The sequence below is a fragment of the Podarcis raffonei genome, chromosome 15 (genome assembly GCF_027172205.1).
Source record: "Podarcis raffonei isolate rPodRaf1 chromosome 15, rPodRaf1.pri, whole genome shotgun sequence".
NCBI classification, from domain to species: domain Eukaryota; kingdom Metazoa; phylum Chordata; class Lepidosauria; order Squamata; family Lacertidae; genus Podarcis; species Podarcis raffonei.
The window spans coordinates 2,503,071-2,524,408 of NC_070616.1; the positions used below are offsets into that span (position 1 = coordinate 2,503,071).

Below are 21,338 nucleotides of genomic sequence, written 5' to 3' on the forward strand. Positions count from 1 at the left end.
TGCCCAGGCAGCATGTGGAGGGAGTCTGCTGTTTGAGACATGCAAGTCCCATACCCTCCCAAGCAGGGCTGCATGAGACTACTCAGGACAGATAAAATAAAGGCTTTATTCATGCAAGCGCATAGTTAAACTCTCTCCCACAGGAGGCAGTGATGGTCACTAACTCAAGTGGCAATAAAAGAGGATTAGACAAATTCATGGAGGAGGAGGGGAATATCAAAAGCTACCAGCTTGTGGTCTTCCATTTGGGTCATCTGCCTGTGAGAACAGGATGCTGGACTAGATGGGCCACTGGCTTGATCCATCAGACTCTTCTTAACTGAGCAGCCCCTTGGGTCTGGGCCAGAAACCATTGGGAAGAAAGTGGCATTCTTTTCCTTCTGCTGCCCTGCCCTGACTGGAGAAGGGGCAACAGCGGAAATTCTCCCTCCCTATGAATCAGTTGAAGCAGATAGATCTAAACAATTGGAGCAAGCCTGCTCTGCTCCCAGGACTGCCTTCTGCCTGCTTTCCCAGCCCCTTTTCCCCCACTCCCCCCGATAAACACACACACACTCTGCCCCATATCAGCTTTATCCCACGGTTGCTCTAGCAACAGTTGCTAAGACAACTGTTGAGTTCCTCTCCAATTGGGAGAGGCGGATAATGAGAGTGGAGGGAGAAATATTAGCACCTGTCTGAATAAGATGCTCACAGACACAGAGTAATAAAAGATCTATTGGTGCCGTATTGAAGGGAAGCCGTCTGTATTAGTGATCTAGTCCTTAGGGGCTGTGGGGAGTGTTTCTTTCTCAAGCTTCTGTCAGGTTCTTCTGTCCTCTAAACTATCTGTGCCCTGAGCTCACGTGAACAGAGCCTGTCTGTGTGTGCCTGTTAGTGGGGAGGTTGAAGGGAAGACGGTTCTGTTCTTGACACAGCAGAGGCTTGGGGGGGGGGGCGCAGAGAGGAGGCTGTTTGTGTATGAAGTTTCAGGGCTGGTTTTCAACCATTATCCTCAATGTCGCATGTGCAAACAGACGAAACTGAGTCAGGCACACCCCCCGCAGGGTTGTAGTGAAGATAACATGGAGAGGTGGGCAGGGAACAGAACTATGTTGCTACTTTGAGGTTCTTGAAGGATAATAACATAATAATAAGCAATAGCACTCTCCCCACTCGTGGTTCCCAGCAAGTGGTATTATTCAGAGCCTCTGACGGTGGACGCAGCACGTAGCCACTTGGGCTAGTAGCCACTGATAATCGTGTCCTCCACGAAATTACCTAATCTTTGCCTTTGCTGGGAATTGCATGCAGGGAGAAAGTTTCTTCTGTTGTGTTCAGGTCCTGCTACTCCTTGGGGGCACCTGGTTGGCCCCTGTGAGGACAGGACTAGATGGGCCCCTTTTGGCCTGATCCAGCTGCGGCCAGCTCTCTTCGGATGTTCTTAGGCAAATGCTGGAGGCCTCCTAGCCTGGAGCGGCTTCTGCGTCTGGTTGCGGGGGGGCAGTGGATGGAAACAGCGTGGCCGTGTCATCGCAAAGGAGGCTTGCCTCAAGGAGCATGAGTCACGGCCGCTGGGTGTGTGGAGATTCCAGCCGTGTGAACCTTGGGGGCGGGCAGGGGAATCCTGGGAACCAAGGAGCTCCCCAGTGGTCACAGCTCGGCCAGCTGGCTGCGATAGGCAGTGCCCAGTGGTGTGTGTGCTGTGCTGCGGGGACGGGGGTAGGAGATGTGGGCAAGGCAAGGAGGGCCAAGAGGCCTGTGGCAGAGCCCATGCAGAAGGTCAGCCCCATCAGCATCTCTGGCTAGAGCTGGGAGAGATTTCTTGTCTGGAGAGCTGCTGTAGAAAATACCCAGCTAGGTGGACCAATGAATGGGCCCAGCATAATAATAATAATAATAATAATAATAATAATAATAATAATAATAAAAAAATAATTTTATTTATATCCCGCCCACCCCAGCCGAAGCCGGGCTCAGGGCGGCTAACAACAATAAAACAGTACAAAAGTACAACACAAACAACACTCTAAAATCATTCATTATAAAATTAATTAAATTCAAGCCACTGGCCACCATTGGGCCAGAGCTTCGCGAAGATTGCCGAGGGAGGGAGTCAGGCTGTGCCCTGGCCAAAGGCCTGGCGGAACAGCTCTGTCTTGCAGGCCCTGCGGAAAGATGTCAAGTCCCGCAGGGCCCTGGTCTCTTGTGACAGAGTGTTCCACCAGGTCGGAGCCACAGCCGAAAAAGCCCTGGCTCTAGTTGAGGCCAGCCTAACTTCTCTGTGGCATGGGACCTTCAAGATGTTTTTATTTGAAGACCGTAAGTTTCTCTGTGGGGCATACCAGGAGAGGTGGTCCCGTAGGTACGAGGGTCCTAGGCCGTATAGGGCTTTAAAGGTTAAAACCAGCACCTTAAACCTGATCCTGTACTCCACCGGGAGCCAGTGCAGTTGATATAGCACTGGGTGAATGTGATCTCGCAGCGAAGACCCCGTAAGGAGTCTCGCTGCAGCATTCTGCACCCGCTGGAGTTTCTGGGTCAGTCTCAAGGGCAGCCCCACGTAGAGCGAGTTACAATAATCCAGTCTGGAGGTGACCGTCGCGTGGATCACAGTGGCTAGGTCAGGGCGAGAGAGGTAAGGAGCCAACTGCTTAGTTGGCGGAGATGGAAAAATGCCGCCTTTGTTATAGCTGCAATCTGCGCCTCCATGGAAAGGCAGCTTCCTGTGTTCCTGCTGAAAGGAGCCCTTAGAATCATAGAGCTGTAGAGTTGGAAGGGACCATGAGGGTCATCCAGTCCAACCCCCTGCAACACAGGAACCTTTTTGCCCCAAGTGGGGCTTAACTCAGAACAATGAGGACTGGAATCTTGTTTCTTTGTTAGAGGGTGAGCTTTGGCTCTGTGGCAGAGCCCCTCCTTCGCACGCAGAAGGTCCCTGCTTCAATCCTCGGCATCTCCAGGTAGGGCTGGGAATATCCGCACAGACAGGCAGTGACTTTCTAGGGTGCCAGACAAATCCACCTTTCCTTGGGTGCTGAAGGTGGCTCCTCTTTTCAACCAGACCCCAAAGTCTTTCCCCTCGTCCCAGGAGAGACAAAGCAGCTTAGACTAAACCTATGGGCAGAATCCTGCACAGACCCCCGTGTCCTCAGTCCATCCCAGATCTGTGTTGTTTTGCAGCCTCTTTCTCCCCACCCCTCCAAGTTCCAAGCCTCCCCCCCCCCCAGTGCCTCTGAGCCCCCCTGTCCAGCCAGGAGAGCTGTGCAGACAAGGGCCCTTTTGTCAAGCCAGGAGACCTGTTTCTGGCTTCAATTAGGTGGGAGGCCTGGTTTGGGGGGAGAAGACCCCCGGGGTCAGTGGGAGGCAACTCGCTCTGTCTCGCCGTGGTGCACAGAGCCCTGGGAAGGTGGTCTTGTGAGGTTCATGGGGCTTGTAATGGTGGCACATGGCCTAAGATTGACCTTCTGTGTATTGGAAGGATTTGGCTAGAGGCAGCTGGACCAACCCCTGGTTTCCTAGTTGTGGCTGCAGTGGCGGCTGCGATGGTGGCGCTGAGCCTACATAGAGCCTGCTGAATCAGGCCATTGCCCATCTCCTCCAGCACCCTGTTTTCACCTGAGCATATCAGCAGTGCTCTCCCTACTTGCGATTCCCACCACCTGGTATTCAGAGGCATTAATGCTTCCCAACAGAGGCATCGTGGTCAGTGTTGTCTTCCATGAGTAGAAGACAGAAGTTTATAAATTGAGGCACGGCATGGAGAAAATGTATAGAGAAAAGCTTTTCCTCCTCTCTCTCAACCCTGGAACTTGTGGACTTCCATGAATGCTGGACGATTCAGGAGAGATGAAAGGAAGCCCACAGTTAAACTACAGAACTCCCTCCCACATGAGGCAGGGATGGCCACCAACCTGGATGGCTTTAAAAGAGGATTATACAAATTCAGGGAGGAGGAGAGAGCTATCTATGCTACTAGCCATGCTTCTGAATACCAGTTGGTGGAAACCTCAGGAGGGGCAAGGGCTCTTGTGGTTCATTCCTGCGTGCAGGTTTCGCATGCAGGACTCTGGGTGGCCCCTGTGAGAAAAGGATGCTGGACTAGATGGGGCATTGTCCTGACCCAGCAGGAACTACACCTGAGGTTCTTCATTTGTCCAATCCTCTTCTGAAGCCATTCAGTATTATTCTTCTTTATAATAATATCACCACCCTGAGAACCATTATGAATGCACAATGCAGAGGCTCTCTGGAGAGGCCCAGGGAGTATTTCCTTTAAAAAAAAAGGCCTTTTCCTGATAGCGGCTGTGCTCTCTGCCTCCTTATGGATCAATTGCATGTTATTTACGTATCAGCCTCCCTCAATCAAACAGTGCTCTGGGCAGTTCGTCAGCAGATGGAATTAAACAGCAGCCACAAATCAGCAAAGTCTCTGAAGCGGCGCAGCGTCAATCAGCATTTCGAGCCACTTGCAGTAATAATAGTTTTTGCCTTGTTAGCTACGGTCCAGGACAAACTGTAATTAGTTCAGGGAAAGGGAGTGACTAGGAGAGTAACAACCCTGGACTGCAAGGATAAGGTCTCAGCTGTTCCTTTTACTGAACACGGTATAGTATGGGACTCACCAGCCTTTTTGAGACCAGAGGGCATGTGTCAGATTTTGAGTGCTTTAGGCGCCAGTCACAAAATGGCAGCAGGAGGGGGGGCATAATGCAAAATTAGAGAGTCAGCCACCCCAACAACCTTATACTGACTATGGGAGTCAGCTGTCTCCTGCTGGTCCTGATTGTAGAGATTGCACAATATTGATTTTGCACAAGCACACAAACGCAGGTGCTGTTGCTGTCAAGTAAGCAAGAGGGAGCATTCCTCAGCACCAGGGAAAACAAAAAAAAGGTGTGCACATCACATTCTCATTTCACAGAAACTGCTTAGAAGGTCCCTGCACATTTTGCACCGTAACTTACTTTCTAGGAAGGCTAGAGACTTGCTTGTTTTTAAAATGGAAAGTCAAAGTCTAGACCAGTGTTTCCCAAACTCGGGTCTCCAGCTGTTTTTGGACTACAGTTCCCATCATCCCTGACCACTGGTCCTGCTAGCTAGGGATGATGGGAGTTGTAGTCAAAAAACAGCTGGAGACCCAAGTTTGGGAATCTAGGGCAACTGCTGAGAGACACCTGAGTTAATCCCCACAACAACCCTGTGAGATGGGTTAGGCTGAGAGGCAGTGACTGGCCCCAGGTCACACCCAATGAGCTTTGTGGCTGAGTGGGGATTTGAACCCAGGTCTCTCAGCTCCTAGTTTGACACTCTGACCACACTGGCTGCATTGACAAGCTCTTTTGAGGTGTGTGTGCAGCTGTTAGGCTTAGATTGCACATTTCTCTCCTAAATAATAAAAAAAGTGGAGTGCCTCTGTGCCACAAGCAGAGTTCATTTCCCTTACTGACTAGCTGCTTCAAGCTGTCAAACCTGTTAAGGCCCAGCATGCGGGCTTCTTGCTGAGACATCTGGTTGGCCACTGGGAGGACAGAACGTTTTGTTCTTAATTCTAGCCGGGGAATTTGTGAAACAGACTTCTCCTTTTTGTTTTAGAAACACTGCTTATTTTGCCCTGTTGTATCTACGTCAGTGGTTACCAAACTTTTTTGGGGGGCCCTGCCCCCCTCCCTGCTGGTTCCATATACTCACCCGCAGTTCCCCCCTACCCTATAAAAAGCATTCAGAATAGCCATCTGCACAACCCACTGAGGAAGATAATAATACAATAAAATTCAAAGCAGTAACGATTAATTGCACATTTGTTCGAAATCCAATTAAAACTATTGAGTTTAATTAATCCAACAAGACTGATGACCTTGATAATCGGTTGGGTTGTTTTGAATGAATAAGCCAGTGATTCCAGATTGCCACCATCCCTGACCTGTTGGCTGTGCTAGGAGTCTTGCTGCGTTTTGGGCAGGGGGCACAGATGTTTACCCCCCCAGCACCACCCAGCTTTGGAGTTTTAAGGTTTTTGTGGCCTTGAAGGACCCTCTTCAGGATGCGTCTGATTGCTGACAGGTGCCTTCCAGCTGGGAATGGGGGCAGAGAATGAGGCCAGCTTATGGGAGAATCCTGGAGGAGAAGGAGGAATCCCATCACTACCACATTGGCTTCTCATTTGCAAAGGAACATTCCAAACTGAGCTTGCTGTTTAACTCTTGCTTCTACTCCGAGGGAGAGGGACTGAAGGAGAGACAGATGGAGACATCGGTGAAAACCTGGTGTTCTTGACCACATCAAGCAGGGGAATCAGGATGTGTTAAAGACCACAGGTTTTGTTGGGGGGGGGCAGGTGTTTCATCCTTGGGTGTGATCCAAAAATGCAAACCTTACCATCTTTGAGCATTAGGAAAGACCTAACGTGAGCCGTGATGTACCCCCGGCACCTGTTTTCCATGCCTGGGTTATGTGGCATGGTGCAAGTGCCTCTGAGCATGGACAGAGAGCTGAGGCCTGTTGCTTGCTCATGCGTCACCACAGCCAGTTCTTGACACTGGAAGGCAGGGCCTTCCTTCACCAGCAGGTTGTCAGAAGGAGTCGCATTTATACAGTGATACCTCTCGTTACAGACGCTTCAGGTTACAGACTCCGCTAACCCAGAAATAGTACCTCGGGTTAAGAACTTTGCTTCAGGATGAGAACAGAAATCGAGCAGCGGGAGCAGCAGCAGCAGGAGGCCCCATTAGTTAAAGTGGTACCTCAGGTTAAGAACAGTTTCGGGTTAAGAACGGACCTCCAGAACGAATTAAGTTCTTAACCCGAGGTACCACTGTACTTCACTGCAGGGCTTGCTGACAAGACTTTAAAAAGCTGATTGCTGGCTGGGGCCAACGAGACTCTCGTAGTCCAAGACAGCACCAGGTTGGGGAAGTCTGGGGAGGACTCTGTGTGCTTGAGACCCTGAAAAGCAGCTGTTAGTCAGAGTAAACAATACTGGCCTAGATGGACTAATGGTCTGGTATAAGTCTTTATGTCATTAAAAAATGGAAGCACTTTGGCTTTAGGTTCTGTGTGTTCTCGCAGAGAGCATGTGTTGAGATGCACACCTGCCTTGTGAGGGAATTGTGCGCAATCTCGGAGCGCCAGGTAATAGCTGGGCCACAAGACCCCTTCAGAAATAAGTGCTGGTTTAGTATATCCATTTGAGTGTTGGACTGAAAACTGTGGAGACTCAGGATTTTATCCAAGGCTAGTCCTGCTCAGAGTAGACCCACTGAAATGAAAGAACATGCCTGCCTTAGGTTCATTAATTCCAATGGGTCTCCCCAGAGTAGGACAAGCGTGAATACAGCCCATAGATTTGCATCCTTGCTTAGTATATTGGGTGATATCTCTCAGCCTGGTCTACCTCGCAGGGTTGTTTTTAGTATAAAATAGAGGAGGGAAAGAAAACAATCATAACAAACTTAGACGTTAGCAACCCAACAACCCTTACTTAGCTTAATTCTCAACCCAGTGAATTCTTTTGCTCCCAGATCTACCAATTAGCAGCAGCCTCTAAAAGTTTTCCACTGATTTTCTATCTGATATAAAAGAATCTAGACCAAATAACGGAGCAAAGGGGGTCAGAAAACTGTCTTGTTTTGGTAGCTTGTGCTCAGGAGGGGACATCTGGCTGGCCGCTCACAGGGACAGATGGGTTAGCGCCTCCATCTGATGATCCAGCATAGGGAGATATTGATGCTGCTTTTATCCCCCCTAAAAGGCACCAACCCATGGGCCACTGGCAACCCAGCGACTAATCCTCTTGAGAAAGTCTGTGCATGACTTAGGCAAGAGGGAAGCAGCCTGGCGCTTGAGGGGTTAACGCAGTAGGGGGAAAGGGGGGGGTGGAGAAGCTGCTAGGAAGGGGGCGGAACAGAGACTGGCTTTCCTTGCTCCAGCCTGTGAGAGGGAGTGTTCCCCTCAAGTCAAGTCGGAGAGGATGCTGGAGAGATGAGGGGCTCTTTCTTGCAAAGTCTCTGAGGTTGCAGGGGAACGGCTGCCTCCAGAATGCCCCCTGTCTCATCCTGCTAGCCAAAGAGGAGAGCAGACCCTCTCAGAAATCTTTGGCATCTCCTCATCCATTTCTGATTCCCGGGGGTGCTCCCCACACCCAAGCAAACCGCCCTCCCCACTGAAGTGGGGAGAAAGCCAGCAAGATGACAGAGGTGCTGGTGCAAACCCCCGAATGCCCGCTCAACCTGGCCTCTGAGCGGCTGGACCACTGCTCCCTGGACAGCTTGGAGGAAGAAGCCTCCGAGGGCAAGCGGACCCCCAACACCGGGTCCAGGCTGTGGGGCCGGGTGCGCAGCAAGCTCCTTCGTCAAAAGGTGGGCTGGGGGTTGCTCTTCCTTGCATCTCTGTGCTTATTTTGGGAGGGGGAGAGGGGAGGAATGACTGGTGCATATGCTACTGTCTCCTGCTGCAGTGAAAGGCATCACTTTTGTGGCTGCACGGTTAAATTTTTGGGGAGCGGTGTTCTCAAGACTCGTCTCCTTTTCCGAACTCCGCATCAACTTGCAGTTCTCTCCCTCCTCTAGCGGGTGGGGAGTCAAATTGCCTCTCGGGGTGCACCCAAGGCTTTAATTTCAGACACCCTTTTTTTCCTCTTCACAGCCTTGCTGTGGGAATCCCCCAGCCCACCATGTGAAATAGCTACTACAGCTCCCTTACCCTGAGCTCCTGCTGGTGCCTTCTTTCGGACATGGCATAATGTAGGGTGGGAGTTGTACATACTGAGATCTAGCTGCTTGTGGAGTTCATGGACTAAGAGGGTGATGCGACATGCAAAGGAGAGTAGCTGGACGGTTCTGACACTTGTTAAGGCTCCAGATTTCTTGGGCTAGGGAGATAGTTTGGATGTTTTCTGGCTGTCTCAAAGTTGGTTACTTCTTTTTAAAAAGAGACCTTCATTTTTACTTTCATTTCATAACCTCATAAACATTGGGGTTGACTGGCTCTTAAAGCAGCACAGAAGGTGTACTCTGTGGGGTTTTTAGAGAGCACTGGCTACTTTGTAAGAATAGGTTCCGGGGCTGAGATCGCTCCCAATCCCTTCCCAGCTGGCATGACTGCAGCATGAGTTCTCCCCAAAGTGTAGTCTCTTAGGAGAGAAAGGGTCAGCGCTCCTGGGCTGCTGACATTCACGGAATGTGAGACGCGCTTTGTGCAAACGTCACCGGAGCTACTGGCATTTTTTTGTTTTGTTTCGTCCTTTCAAAGGTGACAGCGGAGGGACGTGCGGGTCAAAAATGCTGCCTCAGGGCTTCCAGGGGACACCCAAGGACTAACTGCACCGGGCGTGGGACACCCCAGCCTTCCTGCACACACTCAGTCTCCTTATCCTTGCTGGAATCTTCTAGCCCAAAGTTCCTTAGTGTTTTTGTATGTGTGTTTATGCAATCTCTAGGTTTCTAGAGGTGCATAAAAAGACTGGCTGCCTTAATGCCTTTTCCTGACTGTAGCTTTGAGAGTGGGATGGGGGGAGCCTGCTTTTCAGGACGCTCAAGGTTCAGCCGCTGGACTCTCTGGGTAGGGCTGGGGGTTTTCTTTGCCCAAAATCCTGGAGAGCCACTGCTGGCTAGCATCGAATGCTCCTGAGCTGGATGAGCCAGTGGTGCAGCTTCCTCTGTTCCTGTTTAACTTGGCCCGTCATTCCTTAATTCCGAACCATGAGGACCGGGATCTTGCTTTATTGTTCCAAGGAAAGGGCTGTAGCTCAGCCACACAGCATCTGCTTGCAATTCCGAAGGGCTGACCCAGTCCCTTCAAGGACCGCAGTGGTGAAAAAGTTGTTCTGTACCCCTGGCATTCATATTGCAGGAGGTCTGGAGAGGGGCCTTCCCTCATGCAACTGTTTTTATAAAGTGGGGGCATGATTTAGTTAGGAGTGGAACTTGTGGATTTAATTAACAGCCCCTTTCCTCCCCCCCCCCAGTTATTTGAGCTCTGACACCCCCTACAACACCTTCTGTGTCTGCTTCTATATAGGTGAAGACCTCTGATCCTCAGCTCTTGTTTTGAACATGGAAATGGGTTGTGTGTGTGTACTCAAGAGTCCTTAAGGTAGATCAGCAGTTTTGCTGGGTGCAAGAAGAGATGGTATGTGTGTGTCTCATCCCTTTAGGTGTGAAGTTGAGGGGGGGTGTCTCATGACAGTTTGTGAGGATCAAAAGACCCACACGGGTTGTTGTTCCAAAGTTTAATTTCCAGGGAGCACAAGGTGCAGTCTTGGTGTGTGATCTGCATGAATTCCATGTGGTTTTTGTTTTTCTTTGCACTGGCTGCCCCAAGGAGAAACTCAGCCCACAGGGCCGGGGGGGGGGGTCTCCTTATAAAGACTATTACTGACTCTCACTGTCCTGCCTGCCTGGTTTTGTTGTGATGTAGCGCTCAGGCACCATTGACCTGATTTTTGTGCCTCCTGCTGATTGGCTGGCTGGTCTCCAACTAACCCAGAGGCAGTGTCCTCTCTTGCTGTTTTACTGCCCTGGGGGGCCACTCCATGACACAGCAGGATGATGTGCCTTCAGCAGATGATGCCTGTTGTCTCCCTGTGTGAGTCACTGATCTGTGTCAGAATTCTGGGTCAACAAGAGTCTCTCTCTCTCTCTCTCTCTCTCTCTCTCTCTCTCATGTGTATGTATGTGCTAACAGTCAAGCATATCTTTACTTCAGAGGATGGGAGCCCCCACCTCAAAAATTGGCTAGCATGAATTTTGGGAACACTGCTGCACCTCCCTTTCATTATTATTTATTTTGTTTATTAATAGCTTCCCATTAGGCATACCAAAACAATGTACAATACAGTGGTACCTCAGGTTAAGTACTTAATTCGTTCCGGAGGGCCGTTCTTAACCTGAAACTGTTCTTAACCTGAAGCACCACTTTAGCTAATGGGGCCTCCTGCTGCCGCTGTGCCGCCGCGCGATTTCTGTTCTCATCCTGAAGCAAAGTTCTTAACCCAAGGTAATATTTCTGGGTTAGCAGAGTCTGTAACCTGAAGCATATGTAACCTGAAGCGTATGTAACCCGAGGTACCACTGTAAAGTGACATAAATATAAAAGAGTTTACACACACGCACACACGAAAAAACATGGCAAGTGATTTCTCCCCTTCTGGGAGCAGAGATCAGGTTGGTGGCTTAGCTTTCCCTTCCCTTGTTGCTTTGCTGTCTGCCAGGAGGGAGCCAGACTCTCTCTCTGGAAAGTGGTTATTGGCCAGCAGGCTTTCTGGTCCAGTGGGGCTGAGCGGCTGTTGCCATGCTAACTGTCTGGTGATGGGAATTGGAGCAGAGCAGCTGGTGAGGCCTAAAGCGCCTGGGTGGTGCTGCAGAGCTCCCAGGACGATGCCTGAGGATGACGGCCCCCTTAATTGGAGGGCGTCTGCATGGAATTGATCTGGACCATCTATGCATGCCATAGAATTGCTGGGCTGTTGGGGGCAGGGGCGGTCTGGACCTCTGAGGGTCTCCTATCCGGCACAGCCGCCAACGCCATCCCCGCTGAGCCTGGAAGGGCTAATAATAATAATAATAATAATAATAATAATAATAATAATTTTTATTTATATCCCACCCTCCCCAGCCGAAGCTGGGCTCAGGGCGGCTAACAATCAAAATAATCCAATATTCTAAAAACATTCATTATAAAATAAATTAAAATCAAATTAAAATCAAATTGATAAGGCCCAGGGTGTCGGGGGCCGGAGGTCACCTTCTGTGATGGGACCAGAATATTTCCCTGGGATCCTCAGCAGAGGACAGATCTCCTTAGGCGTTTTTGTGCCAGTTTGATTTGCTGTGACTCCCCCTTCTCCGTTTAATACTTGAGAGGTTTGTGGATGAGCCATCGTTTTCGTGGCAGCACCCCTGCTTTGAGTGTAGAAGGTCCTGGGTTCAGTCCCCAGCATCCCCTTGTCTAAAACCCTGGAGAGCTGCTGCCAGTCAGTGCAGCAGATCAAGGGGCCCAGTGGTCTGACTCGATAGAAGCCCCCTTTCAGCATTCCTGTTTTCACCCCTTCAGATCAGACCCTCAAAGACTAGAGCCTTGTTTTTAATATTAGGGAAGGGATGCAACTTCCTATGTTCCTACGTTACTCTCTCACACAACTAGACATGGCTGCAATTTTCTGCTCTGGCTTGCCCTGCAGATCAGCTTGAGAGGAAGGGACATTCTGTGCATGCTCAGGGGGACTCTCTCCTTCCTTTCACCCATTCAGGGCTGGGCTCCAGCAACTCTGCTGTGGCTTTTGTTGTTGTTTTTAATTAGAAGCACGGGCCTCCCTTCTTTTGAGTGTGTCTCTCCGCGTGTGCAAGGGCGGGCGGGGGGACGTGCAACAGGTGGCCATGCTTGTTGTCCGCCAAGGTTGGCACGAGGCCCTCATTGAGATGAGATGCTAAGCAGGCAGGAGCAGCAGCTGTGCGCGAGAGAGAGCTTGTTTCCTGGGGTCTTTTGTGTTCAGCTCTCTCTATGGGGGATGGAGGCGGCGCCTGTCTCCCGGAGCTGGCGTGCGCTCTTGTTGCGGGGGGGGGGTGTGTGGCTTTCCTGCCAGAGATATCCTTCCCTCCTTTCCATGGGACCACCCAGGATCCAGGAGGCGACACTTGACGTATCAGCAGCTCTCTTTCCCCCAACTCCTTTCCCCAGTGGAAGATCACATCACACCCGATTCCAGCCCAGATGGTGCCGGCCCTAATATTAGGCAAAGTGAACCAGCTGCCATTGATAGCCTTTGTTCTCTCTCCACCCTCAGAGGCAGTGGATGCTTCTGAATGCCGGTTGCTGGGAATCGTAGGCGGAAAGAGTGCTGTTGTTGCACTCAGGTCCTGCTTGTGGGCTTCCCCATAGGGGCAATCTGGTCGGCCACCATGAGGACAGGCGGCTGGGCTGGATGGGCTCACTTTGAGCCGGTCTAGCAGCTGCAGGACTCTTCTTCTGTTGGAGGACAGAGTGGACTATGTCAAATGGGCTGCCTTTTGCCCACTGAGCTGCCTCCAGGTATCCTGGGGGATGCTGTCTAGTGACAAGACTTGAAGTAAGATTTGGCTGTCCATCCAGCTGGTTTCTGCACAGTGAGCTTGGGAGGGGACAGACTTGTCCTCCTGGCGGGCAGCAAAATGTCTTGGGCCAGCATGCCAATGGTCAGCAATGGACCAATGGAGTTGTAAACCAATAACATCGGGTGGGGGAGGGCACATGCCCCCCCAGTTGATCAATTTAGCACACTCCTTTTCCCCCAAGGGGCAGAAGATGGCATACATGGTTGTCTCCACCACCTTGTTTTATGCTCACAACGACCCTGTGAGGTAGGTCAGGCCGAGAGATTGTGACCTAAGCATCACACAGAGGGGTTTGAACCCGGGTCTCCCCTCCCCCACATTTGCCTTGACAGACAACCCACTGCTTCTTATGCCCTCCTGCTTGTGAGCTAAGCTGTACTTAGATCGTCCAGTCTAGTAAGACTTTGTCATTGCTGCTTTTCTGGTGTGTGTGTGTTTTGCTCTCCCCACCCTGTTCCTGAAGGTTGCTGAGTTGGTGTCTCAGCCTTTTTCTGTAGAAGATCTCCGCTCTCTTCTGCTTGCATCGCCAGTTCTCGCCAGAGCACAGCAGAGGAGGTTGGCACGCCAGGTCTCAAGGGCCCTTTCGGAACCTGAGACCGTCCCGGCATTGTGGATGTGCAGCGACACCTGATGTGGTGTTGCTGGGGCAGGTTGTGTTACCATTGTCATCACCAGCACCAGTATTTTATTGATGTGCCACTTTCACAACTGTGAGGAAAGGCTGCAGTGTCTGGGGCTTTTTAGTTTATAGAAAAGGCAAGGTAGAAGTATATGCAATTATACATAGCAATGTGAAAGGGGATATATATATATATATATTCTCTCTCTCCCTATCTCATAACACTAGAACTTGGGGACTTCCAATGAAGTTTAATGTTCTAAGTTTCAGGACAAATTTTAAAAAGGAATTCTTTAACTCTGCAGCGCTGAGATGGAACTCTCTCCCACAGGAGTGATGACCACCAACTTGGAAGGCTTTAAAAGAGGATTAGAAATGATGGCTTTGTCTCCACGGTTAGCAGCAGCAATGCTTCTGAATACCAGCGATGGCCGCCAACTGGGATAGCTTTAGGATTCACCAAGTTCATGGAGGAGAGGGCTTTCAGTGGCTACTAGCTGTGATGGCTATGAAGCTAGCAAAACCTGCTAGCAAAAGCCTGGGCTGATGGGTGTTCCAAAACCGCTGGAGAGCACCAGGTTGGCCAAGGCGCTGGATAGAAGCCTCGGGATGCCCAACCTCTCCCCAGCCACGTTCAGCTCTCTTAAAAGCAACAGCGTTCTTTGTCGTTGGAGTTGTGTACCTTCTGTGGTCTCGCTGTCTGGAGCCCTGTCTCCCGCCTTCAGCGCCCTATTTCTAAAGTATCTCCCTTTTGCAGACATGAAACTGCCCAGGTATGAAGATCTCCATCAGAGGCCCATCTGTGTGTCCTTCCGTCGTGTGGGGTGGGGTGGGCAGGGGACCCCAAAAAGCCCCTTTTGATTGGCACTTGCTCAACTTTTTTTTATCACCAGGGGAAGACCCTCCTCCTCTTCCTAATTTTTGTGCTTCTGCTTTTCTTCTCCCATACCCATTTTTTGATTCTTTTAACTTTTTTATCCAGCTACAGAAGAATCTTTTTTTTTTTAGCTTGCTGTTTATAGTGGGTTTTGGTTTTCTTTAACTCCCAAGCACGTTGAGATGTTTGCTTAGACCTGAAAAACAGTGTATGTCTGAAATATTTAAAAAGTGAGCTGGGAGTGGGGTGAGCAGAGCTGTTGCATAGCTGTTAACTTTTCCCTTTTCTTGTGAGGAATCCTATTCGGAATAAGGGAATTTCCCTTAAAAAAAGGGAAACATTTACAGCTATGACTGCTGTTGTGAGGTGCACACACAAGACATTTGGTGCAGTATTTTTTAAATACTTTTTTTTTAAAGGAGGCTTTAAACCTATAACTTACAATAGCAATGAATGGTAGTTTGCTTTGTGGAGTATCCCACAGTCCAGGAGAGAGCCCTACAGAGCCACCGATCCTTCAGTCTCTGCCTTTCCACGGGGCAGAACAGCCCGAAGTGAGCAAATTTCCCCTCTCTCAGATCCGGGGTGGAGGGAGAATTCCTGAAAGACAGGTTTATGGCGTTACCCATGAGGCCAAGCTGGTTTTCATAAAGCCTTTTTCATGTAGGGCCCTGCTGAAATCCCTTCCATATGGGATCTCAGGCCACTTCAAAGGGGCAGTGTCAAGGGAGGCTCCGAGTATGGGAGCTTGCGGTTGTTTCAAATTAAGTTCAGTGCAATTGGGTTGTGTTACCGAAGGGGTGGGGGCTAGCGCCTCTTTCTTCCCGCATGCAAGAAGTCATTGAAAAACATTTTATTCTGAAAAGGTGGATAACCAATTTATTCAACACCGTAAATTAAGGAACAGAGTCAACTGGGCTCCCTGAGCTGAGGATCTGGTGGGTAGCAATTGCCACGAAATAGGTACATCTGGGGGCTTGACAGGTCTTGTTTGGGGTGGGGAGATCAGCCAATGTGGTGTTGTTTGCCAGAGGCCGCAGCAAGGGATTGTTTTCTCTGCCCCAAATAAGCCCTCGCTGCTTGTTCCGATTTTGCATTGAAATAAATGGGACCAGGAAGTCAAGACGCAGGGCAGATCATGCTGTTGGCCTGGCCTCAATTTATCCTGTTCAGGATGCAGGTTGGCAGACTTTGGGCCCTTTTGCAAAGTGTGGATTTGTTTGGGCTTTTAGCATGCATGGGACTGCAAGACGAAATCCAGCTTTGCAAATTATACAAAAGGGAGGAGATTTCACCCCTCCCATATCCAAGAATCTCCTGATGAGTCTGCTGATTCTCCAGAGAGGAGGGGCAGTGTTCTGCTCTCGACTTATTCCACTCCAGCACCACATCAAAAAGTCAGTCAGTCAGTCAGTCAGTGTGTCGGAGAGAGAGACTGAGTGTTAGAGATCGTGTGTATAGATAAGGTTGCTGCTGACAAAAAGAGCTTTTGAGGATGCACGTCAGCAGCCTGATTTTTTTGTTTTTTTATTTAAGAGAGAAGCAACTATTCTAAGTTTGCAAAGTCTTCCGTGCCTGGTTGCCTAGAAGCAAGAAATGCTTCACCAAAGGCAACTGCCTGTTTGAAAATATTTTTAAAGCTGGTGTGGTGGGATCATGAATAGTGTTAGACTAGGGTTGGCAAGGCCCTGGGTTCAAATCCCCACAGCTGTGAAATTTGCCAGGTGACCTTGGGCCTGTTTGTCTCTCTCTCTCTCAGCCTAACCTACTTACAGGGTTATTGTGTGGATAAAAGGGACCTTTTTATATCACCCTGAGCTCATTTGGAAGAAGAGTAGAATGTGGAAAAATATTAAAGCAATTGTTTGACAAAGTATTTTGCTGGATTAAGTAACCCGGTTATAACAAGTATTTTGGTGGATTGAATAACCTAATTTTAATTCAAGGGGCTGCAAGTTGAGGGCATACCTTCTGGGGTATATGTAGCTGTTTTTAGGCTGTGCTGTTCCAGGGAATGTTTGCAGAAAGGATCAGCAATGGACGATCAGAAATTTTTGGCTTTGTGTGTGCTTACTGCACTGGAAGTTTCTCTCACAGCCCCTTCTGTATCTAACCAAAAAGGCACCTTGCCGCCTTGATGATTTTTGTCAATGGTTGATGACTTTTGTGATGGTTTGGGCAACATGCAAATGTCATTGATTAAATGCTCAGCAGTTTGATTAGTTGTCCTGGACACTCTTTAATGGTTTGATGACCCTGACACAGGAAGCTGCCACGGGTTCATTCTAGCTCAGTGTTTTCTACTCTGACTGGCAGCAGCTCTCCATTGTTTCAGGAGGTGGACATTCCCACCCTGACCTGGAGATGCCGCTGGTGGTACTCTACCTCTGAGCTACAGCTCTTGCCCCAAATTCCCTTGGCCTGCATCTCACGCTGTAGCTTTGCTCTAGAACCAAGGGGCATGCGAGGAGATTTAGACTGAAAGTTAGCGAAAACTTCTGAACTGTGAGATCTGTTCAGCCTTGGAGCGGATAGCCTCAAGAGGTGGTGGGCTTTCTTCTCTGCACTGGAGATATCTTAAGCAGAGGCTGGGATGCTGCAATTGCAACGGTCTGCATTAATTCAGAAGTGGGGTATGCAATATGACCTTCTGAGGGCGCTTCCAACTCTGCAACGCTGATCATAGAATCATAGAACTGTAGAGTGGGAAGGGACCCTAGCAATGCAGGAATCACAACTAAAGCATCCCTGACAGATGGCCGCCCAACCTCTCCTTTAAAACCTGAAAGGAAGGCGTCTCCTGAGGGAGTCTGTTCCACTGTCAAACAGCTCTTACTGTCAGAAAGTTCTTCCTGGTGTTTAGCCGGAATCTCCTTCCTTGTAGCTAGGAGCCATTGATTCAAGTCCTGCCCTCCAGAGCAGGAAGAAGACAGGCTTGCTGCATCTTCCAGCCCTTGAGATATTCTGAAGATGGCAGTTAGTTAATTTTAATGAAACGAGAGCAGTAACTTGCAAGCGCTGTTCAGCCCTGGAGGTGTAGCTGGAGTGAATGTCTTCGTGCGGCAAGCAACGATCCTGCCTTCATAGAATCTCAGGGTTGGAAGGAACCACGAAGGATCATCTAGTTCAATCTCCTGCAATGCAGAAATCTCCACCCCACGTGGGACTCGGACTCATGAGCCTGAGATTAAGAGTCTCATGCTCTACCGACTCTGAGCTGTCGCTTTCAAATCGCCTTCGACCCTTCTCAGGGATGGGGAGAAGGGAATGATCTCCCACCTGCAGCCTTAAGGCCTCTGGCTCCGGTGGAGGGGCTGGGGAGGGGAGACTTTCTTCTCTGATGGCTCTGTGTGGGGCTCCATCTGCTTTTCTGCCAGCCCCATCCTGCAGCCTCCAGGATGGGGGCTGTGTGCTTGCGGGAGCCTGGGAGCCCTGTGTAGCATTTGCTGCCTGCGATGGTAGATCAGCAGGGCGGGACCGCACATCCCCTCTGAAGTTTGTGCTCAGATGGCTGCTCCCGAGATACCAGGCGCCCTGGGGGGAAACCGCACGCACCCTGGAGGAGCCGGCACAGCATGGGGGCCTGGATCTGCTAGCCTCATGGAACATCTGTGACCCGAACTCGCGTAAGGGCTCCCTCGCTTGGATCCAGGCTCTGTCCTCCCGTTGCATTTGTGACATGTGTATGCAACGCAAGGCCTCTAGGTTCATGGAGCTGTAGAGTTGGAAAGGACACGACGGGTCATCTAATCCAACCCCCAAGTTAACCTGTTTGTTTGCTTTCTTGAAAAGAAACAAACATCTGCAGCGAGAGGGAAAACAGCAGTACAACCCTGCATGGGTGGGGAAGCTCAAATGAAAGGAATTGGTTAGGTAGCAAATGTTACTTACCGTATTTTTCGCCCCATAGGACGCACTTTTTCCCCTCCAAAAATGAAGGGGAAATGTGTGTGCGTCCTATGGGGCGAATGCAGGCTTTCGCTGAAGCCTGGAGAGCGAGAGGGGTCGGTGCGCACCGACCCCTCGCTCTCCAGGCTTCGCGCAGGTCTCTGCAAGCCGTGGGAGCCCGTGCCGGACTCCCGCGGCTTGTGGAGAGTTGCCTGCATGTCGAAGGCTGGGCGCGCTGAGCTCAGTGCGCCCAGACTTCGCGCAGCTCTCCACAAGGCGCGGGAGCCCTGCGCCGGGCTCCCACTGCTTGCGGAGAGTTGCCTGTTCTGGGGGCTGGGGTCGGGGGAAGCTCGGGCTTCCCCCGCCCCAGCCCCGCGCCTGGGGGGGAAATAAATTTCCCCCCTTTATTTCCCCCCCCAAAAAACTAGGTCCGCCTTATGGGACGGTGCGTCCTATAGGGCGAAAAATACGGTATTTGGTTTGTTGTCTCCTACCTTTCTTTGTATACTAGGTGCAGGGAACTTTTGGCTCCTGTGGAAGCTGCTGAACTACAACTCCCAGCAGCCCCTCAGCAAGTGTGGCCAATGGGCAAGGATGGGGGTTACAGTTCAACAACTATATATAACTCCCATCTGTACTGTCTACCTGGGACAGCTCAGTCGGTAGAGCATGAGACTCTTAATCTCAGGGTTGTGGGTTTGAGCGGCACCTTGGGCAAGAGATTCCTGCATTGCAGGGGTTGGACTAGATGACCCCAGTGGCACCTTCCAACTCTACCATTATATGATAAATGCGTCTGAATAGCAGTTGCTGGAAAGCACAGGGAGAGGGCTTTTATGCTTGAATCCTGATTGTGGCTTTCCTGTTTGGCCACTGTGAGAACAAGATGCTGGACTGGTGAGGCCATTGGCCAACCCTATTGGAATATGCCCCAGGTGCTAACCAAAGAAAGGGTTCAAAATGTGCACCTGTTGTTCATGCACAGAGCAGCTCATGTGACCCAAGGTCTGAAGTCACCCCTCCTCCCATTTTTTGTCCAACTTGCCAGCATGATCCGCTTGTCTGTTACCTTCTCTCCTGTTGCACACCGGTGCTACTCTGGTTCCTGGGAAACCCAAGGGCCTCTTCTGAAAAGGGATGGAAGCCCAGCACGACCCAGTTCACCTTTGAGACAGGCTGCACTCCCAGAGTGCGGAGGCCTTTCGGAAACAGCTCAGCCGCCTTTCCCAGGAGACCACAAGCAGGGCCGTGTGGAAGACATGGCCTTTTGAAATTTATTTTAGGAACCGGTCTCCAGAAATATCCCTGATTCATGGGAGCGTTTCTTGGTCGATCATGAAGCGGAGACGGCCATCTGTTATCTTTTTCCAACGGGGCTTTGGGTCCTGCTGAGCCTCTCCTGGAACAAGGACAACTCATGCCTGTGAAATGAAACGCTGCCCACATCCTCCTCCTCCTCCTTCAGGTTGCAGATGAGGGGCTGCCGCTGGATGATGGACTTATATCCAGCCCCCAAGCCATTCGTTCAAGTGCTTGGCATTCTCTGCAGCTGGACTTCTTACAGGTGTCACGTAGTACCCGTTCTGCAGCTGTAAGAAACCAACCACTTAGCATGGTACTTTGGAACTCCCTGCCTATTGACATCAGGTTGGGGCGCCTTCACTGTACTCCTTTGATTTCCTGCTATAAACATTTTTGCTTAGACATGGCTACCAGGCATGTAGAATGTTGGCAACTGTTTTAATCTGGTTTAACAATCGCAGGGAATTCTGGGAGTTGTAGCTCTGGGAAGAGAATAGGGGTCTCAGCACCCTTAACAAACTACACTTCCCAGGATTCTCCGGGGGCTGTTTAAAGTAGTACGGTGCTGCTTTAATTGTATACTGCAGATGGGGCCTGAATAAATCTATTCTTATGCTACCTGGCCCAGCACTCTCCCTTATTATTTTGTGGTCTTCCTTCTTTGGGGGTGGATATTTTGGAAGCTCATCCTCTCCTGTTCTTCCTTTTTTGCAGCTGGATCCCCAGACGGTGCAGACCAAGAACTGGCACATGGATGTGATTGAAATGAATGGGGTAAGAAGGGGAAACGGGTCGGGTGCCACGCCCCACGGTGCTTGCCCAAGATCCCCCTTCTCTCATGCTCTCACTGCCCACCCTGGACGCTCCTCTCCCCCACCCCACCCCCGTAGTAGAGAGTTTCTCCATTGCAGGATATGACTTTGACCTTGAAATCTCCCTTTCAGATCAAAGTGGAGTTCTCTATGAAGTTCACCAGCCGCGACTTGAGCCTTAAAAGGACCCCATCGAAAAAGCAGACGGGAGTCTTCGGGGTAAAAATCAGCGTCGTCACAAAGTACGTTGAGTTCAGGTCCGGCGGTGGGTGCAGGGCTGTCTGATCAGGGGGGGTCTGGTGACGTTTTGGGCAAAGGGGGAGGGAATGTCAGCCTGGGCCTTTGCAATATTTGTTTGTTCTTCAGCCACTTCGGGCTAATAGGGTCCATAATTTTTTTTAAAAAAAACCTACTGCTTGCAATCACAGGGAAGAGGCAGGCAGCTTCTGCAAGGGCCCGGCTTCCTCCATGGTGTCCTGGGCTGTCTCCTGACCCATCTCTTTTCTCTTGCTCTCTTGCTTCCAGGCGCGAGCGCTCCAAAGTGCCCTACATTGTGCGCCAGTGCGTTGAGGAAGTGGAGAAGCGCGGCATTGATGAAGTGGGGATCTACCGGATCTCGGGGGTGGCCACGGACATCCAGGCCTTGAAAGCAGCCTTTGACGCCAGTAAGTTCCCCCTTATATCTTTGCTGCTGGCATGCCAATTTCTTTCTCTTATCTCATGGCTTAGCCAAGGATCTCTTCTCCGAGAGCAGCCAGCCCCCAGTCTTTGTA

General features: G+C 50.4%; 1 protein-coding gene across 6 annotated transcripts in view; it reads left to right on the top strand.

The window, feature by feature from the left end:
• The window catches only part of ABR (ABR activator of RhoGEF and GTPase), a 119,059-nt gene that overhangs the window by 89,490 nt on the left and 8,231 nt on the right, over positions 1–21,338 (top strand). For 5 of the 6 annotated variants that reach the window (XM_053367620.1, XM_053367618.1, XM_053367619.1 and 2 more), the window contains 3 exons: positions 20,468–20,527; positions 20,698–20,807; positions 21,091–21,230. In XM_053367620.1, the coding sequence (XP_053223595.1) occupies positions 20,468–20,527; positions 20,698–20,807; positions 21,091–21,230 (310 nt within the window). Of the gene's footprint in view, positions 1–8,064; positions 8,337–20,467; positions 20,528–20,697; positions 20,808–21,090; positions 21,231–21,338 lie in introns of those variants that run through there. The other variant, XM_053367623.1, reaches the window with a different exon arrangement.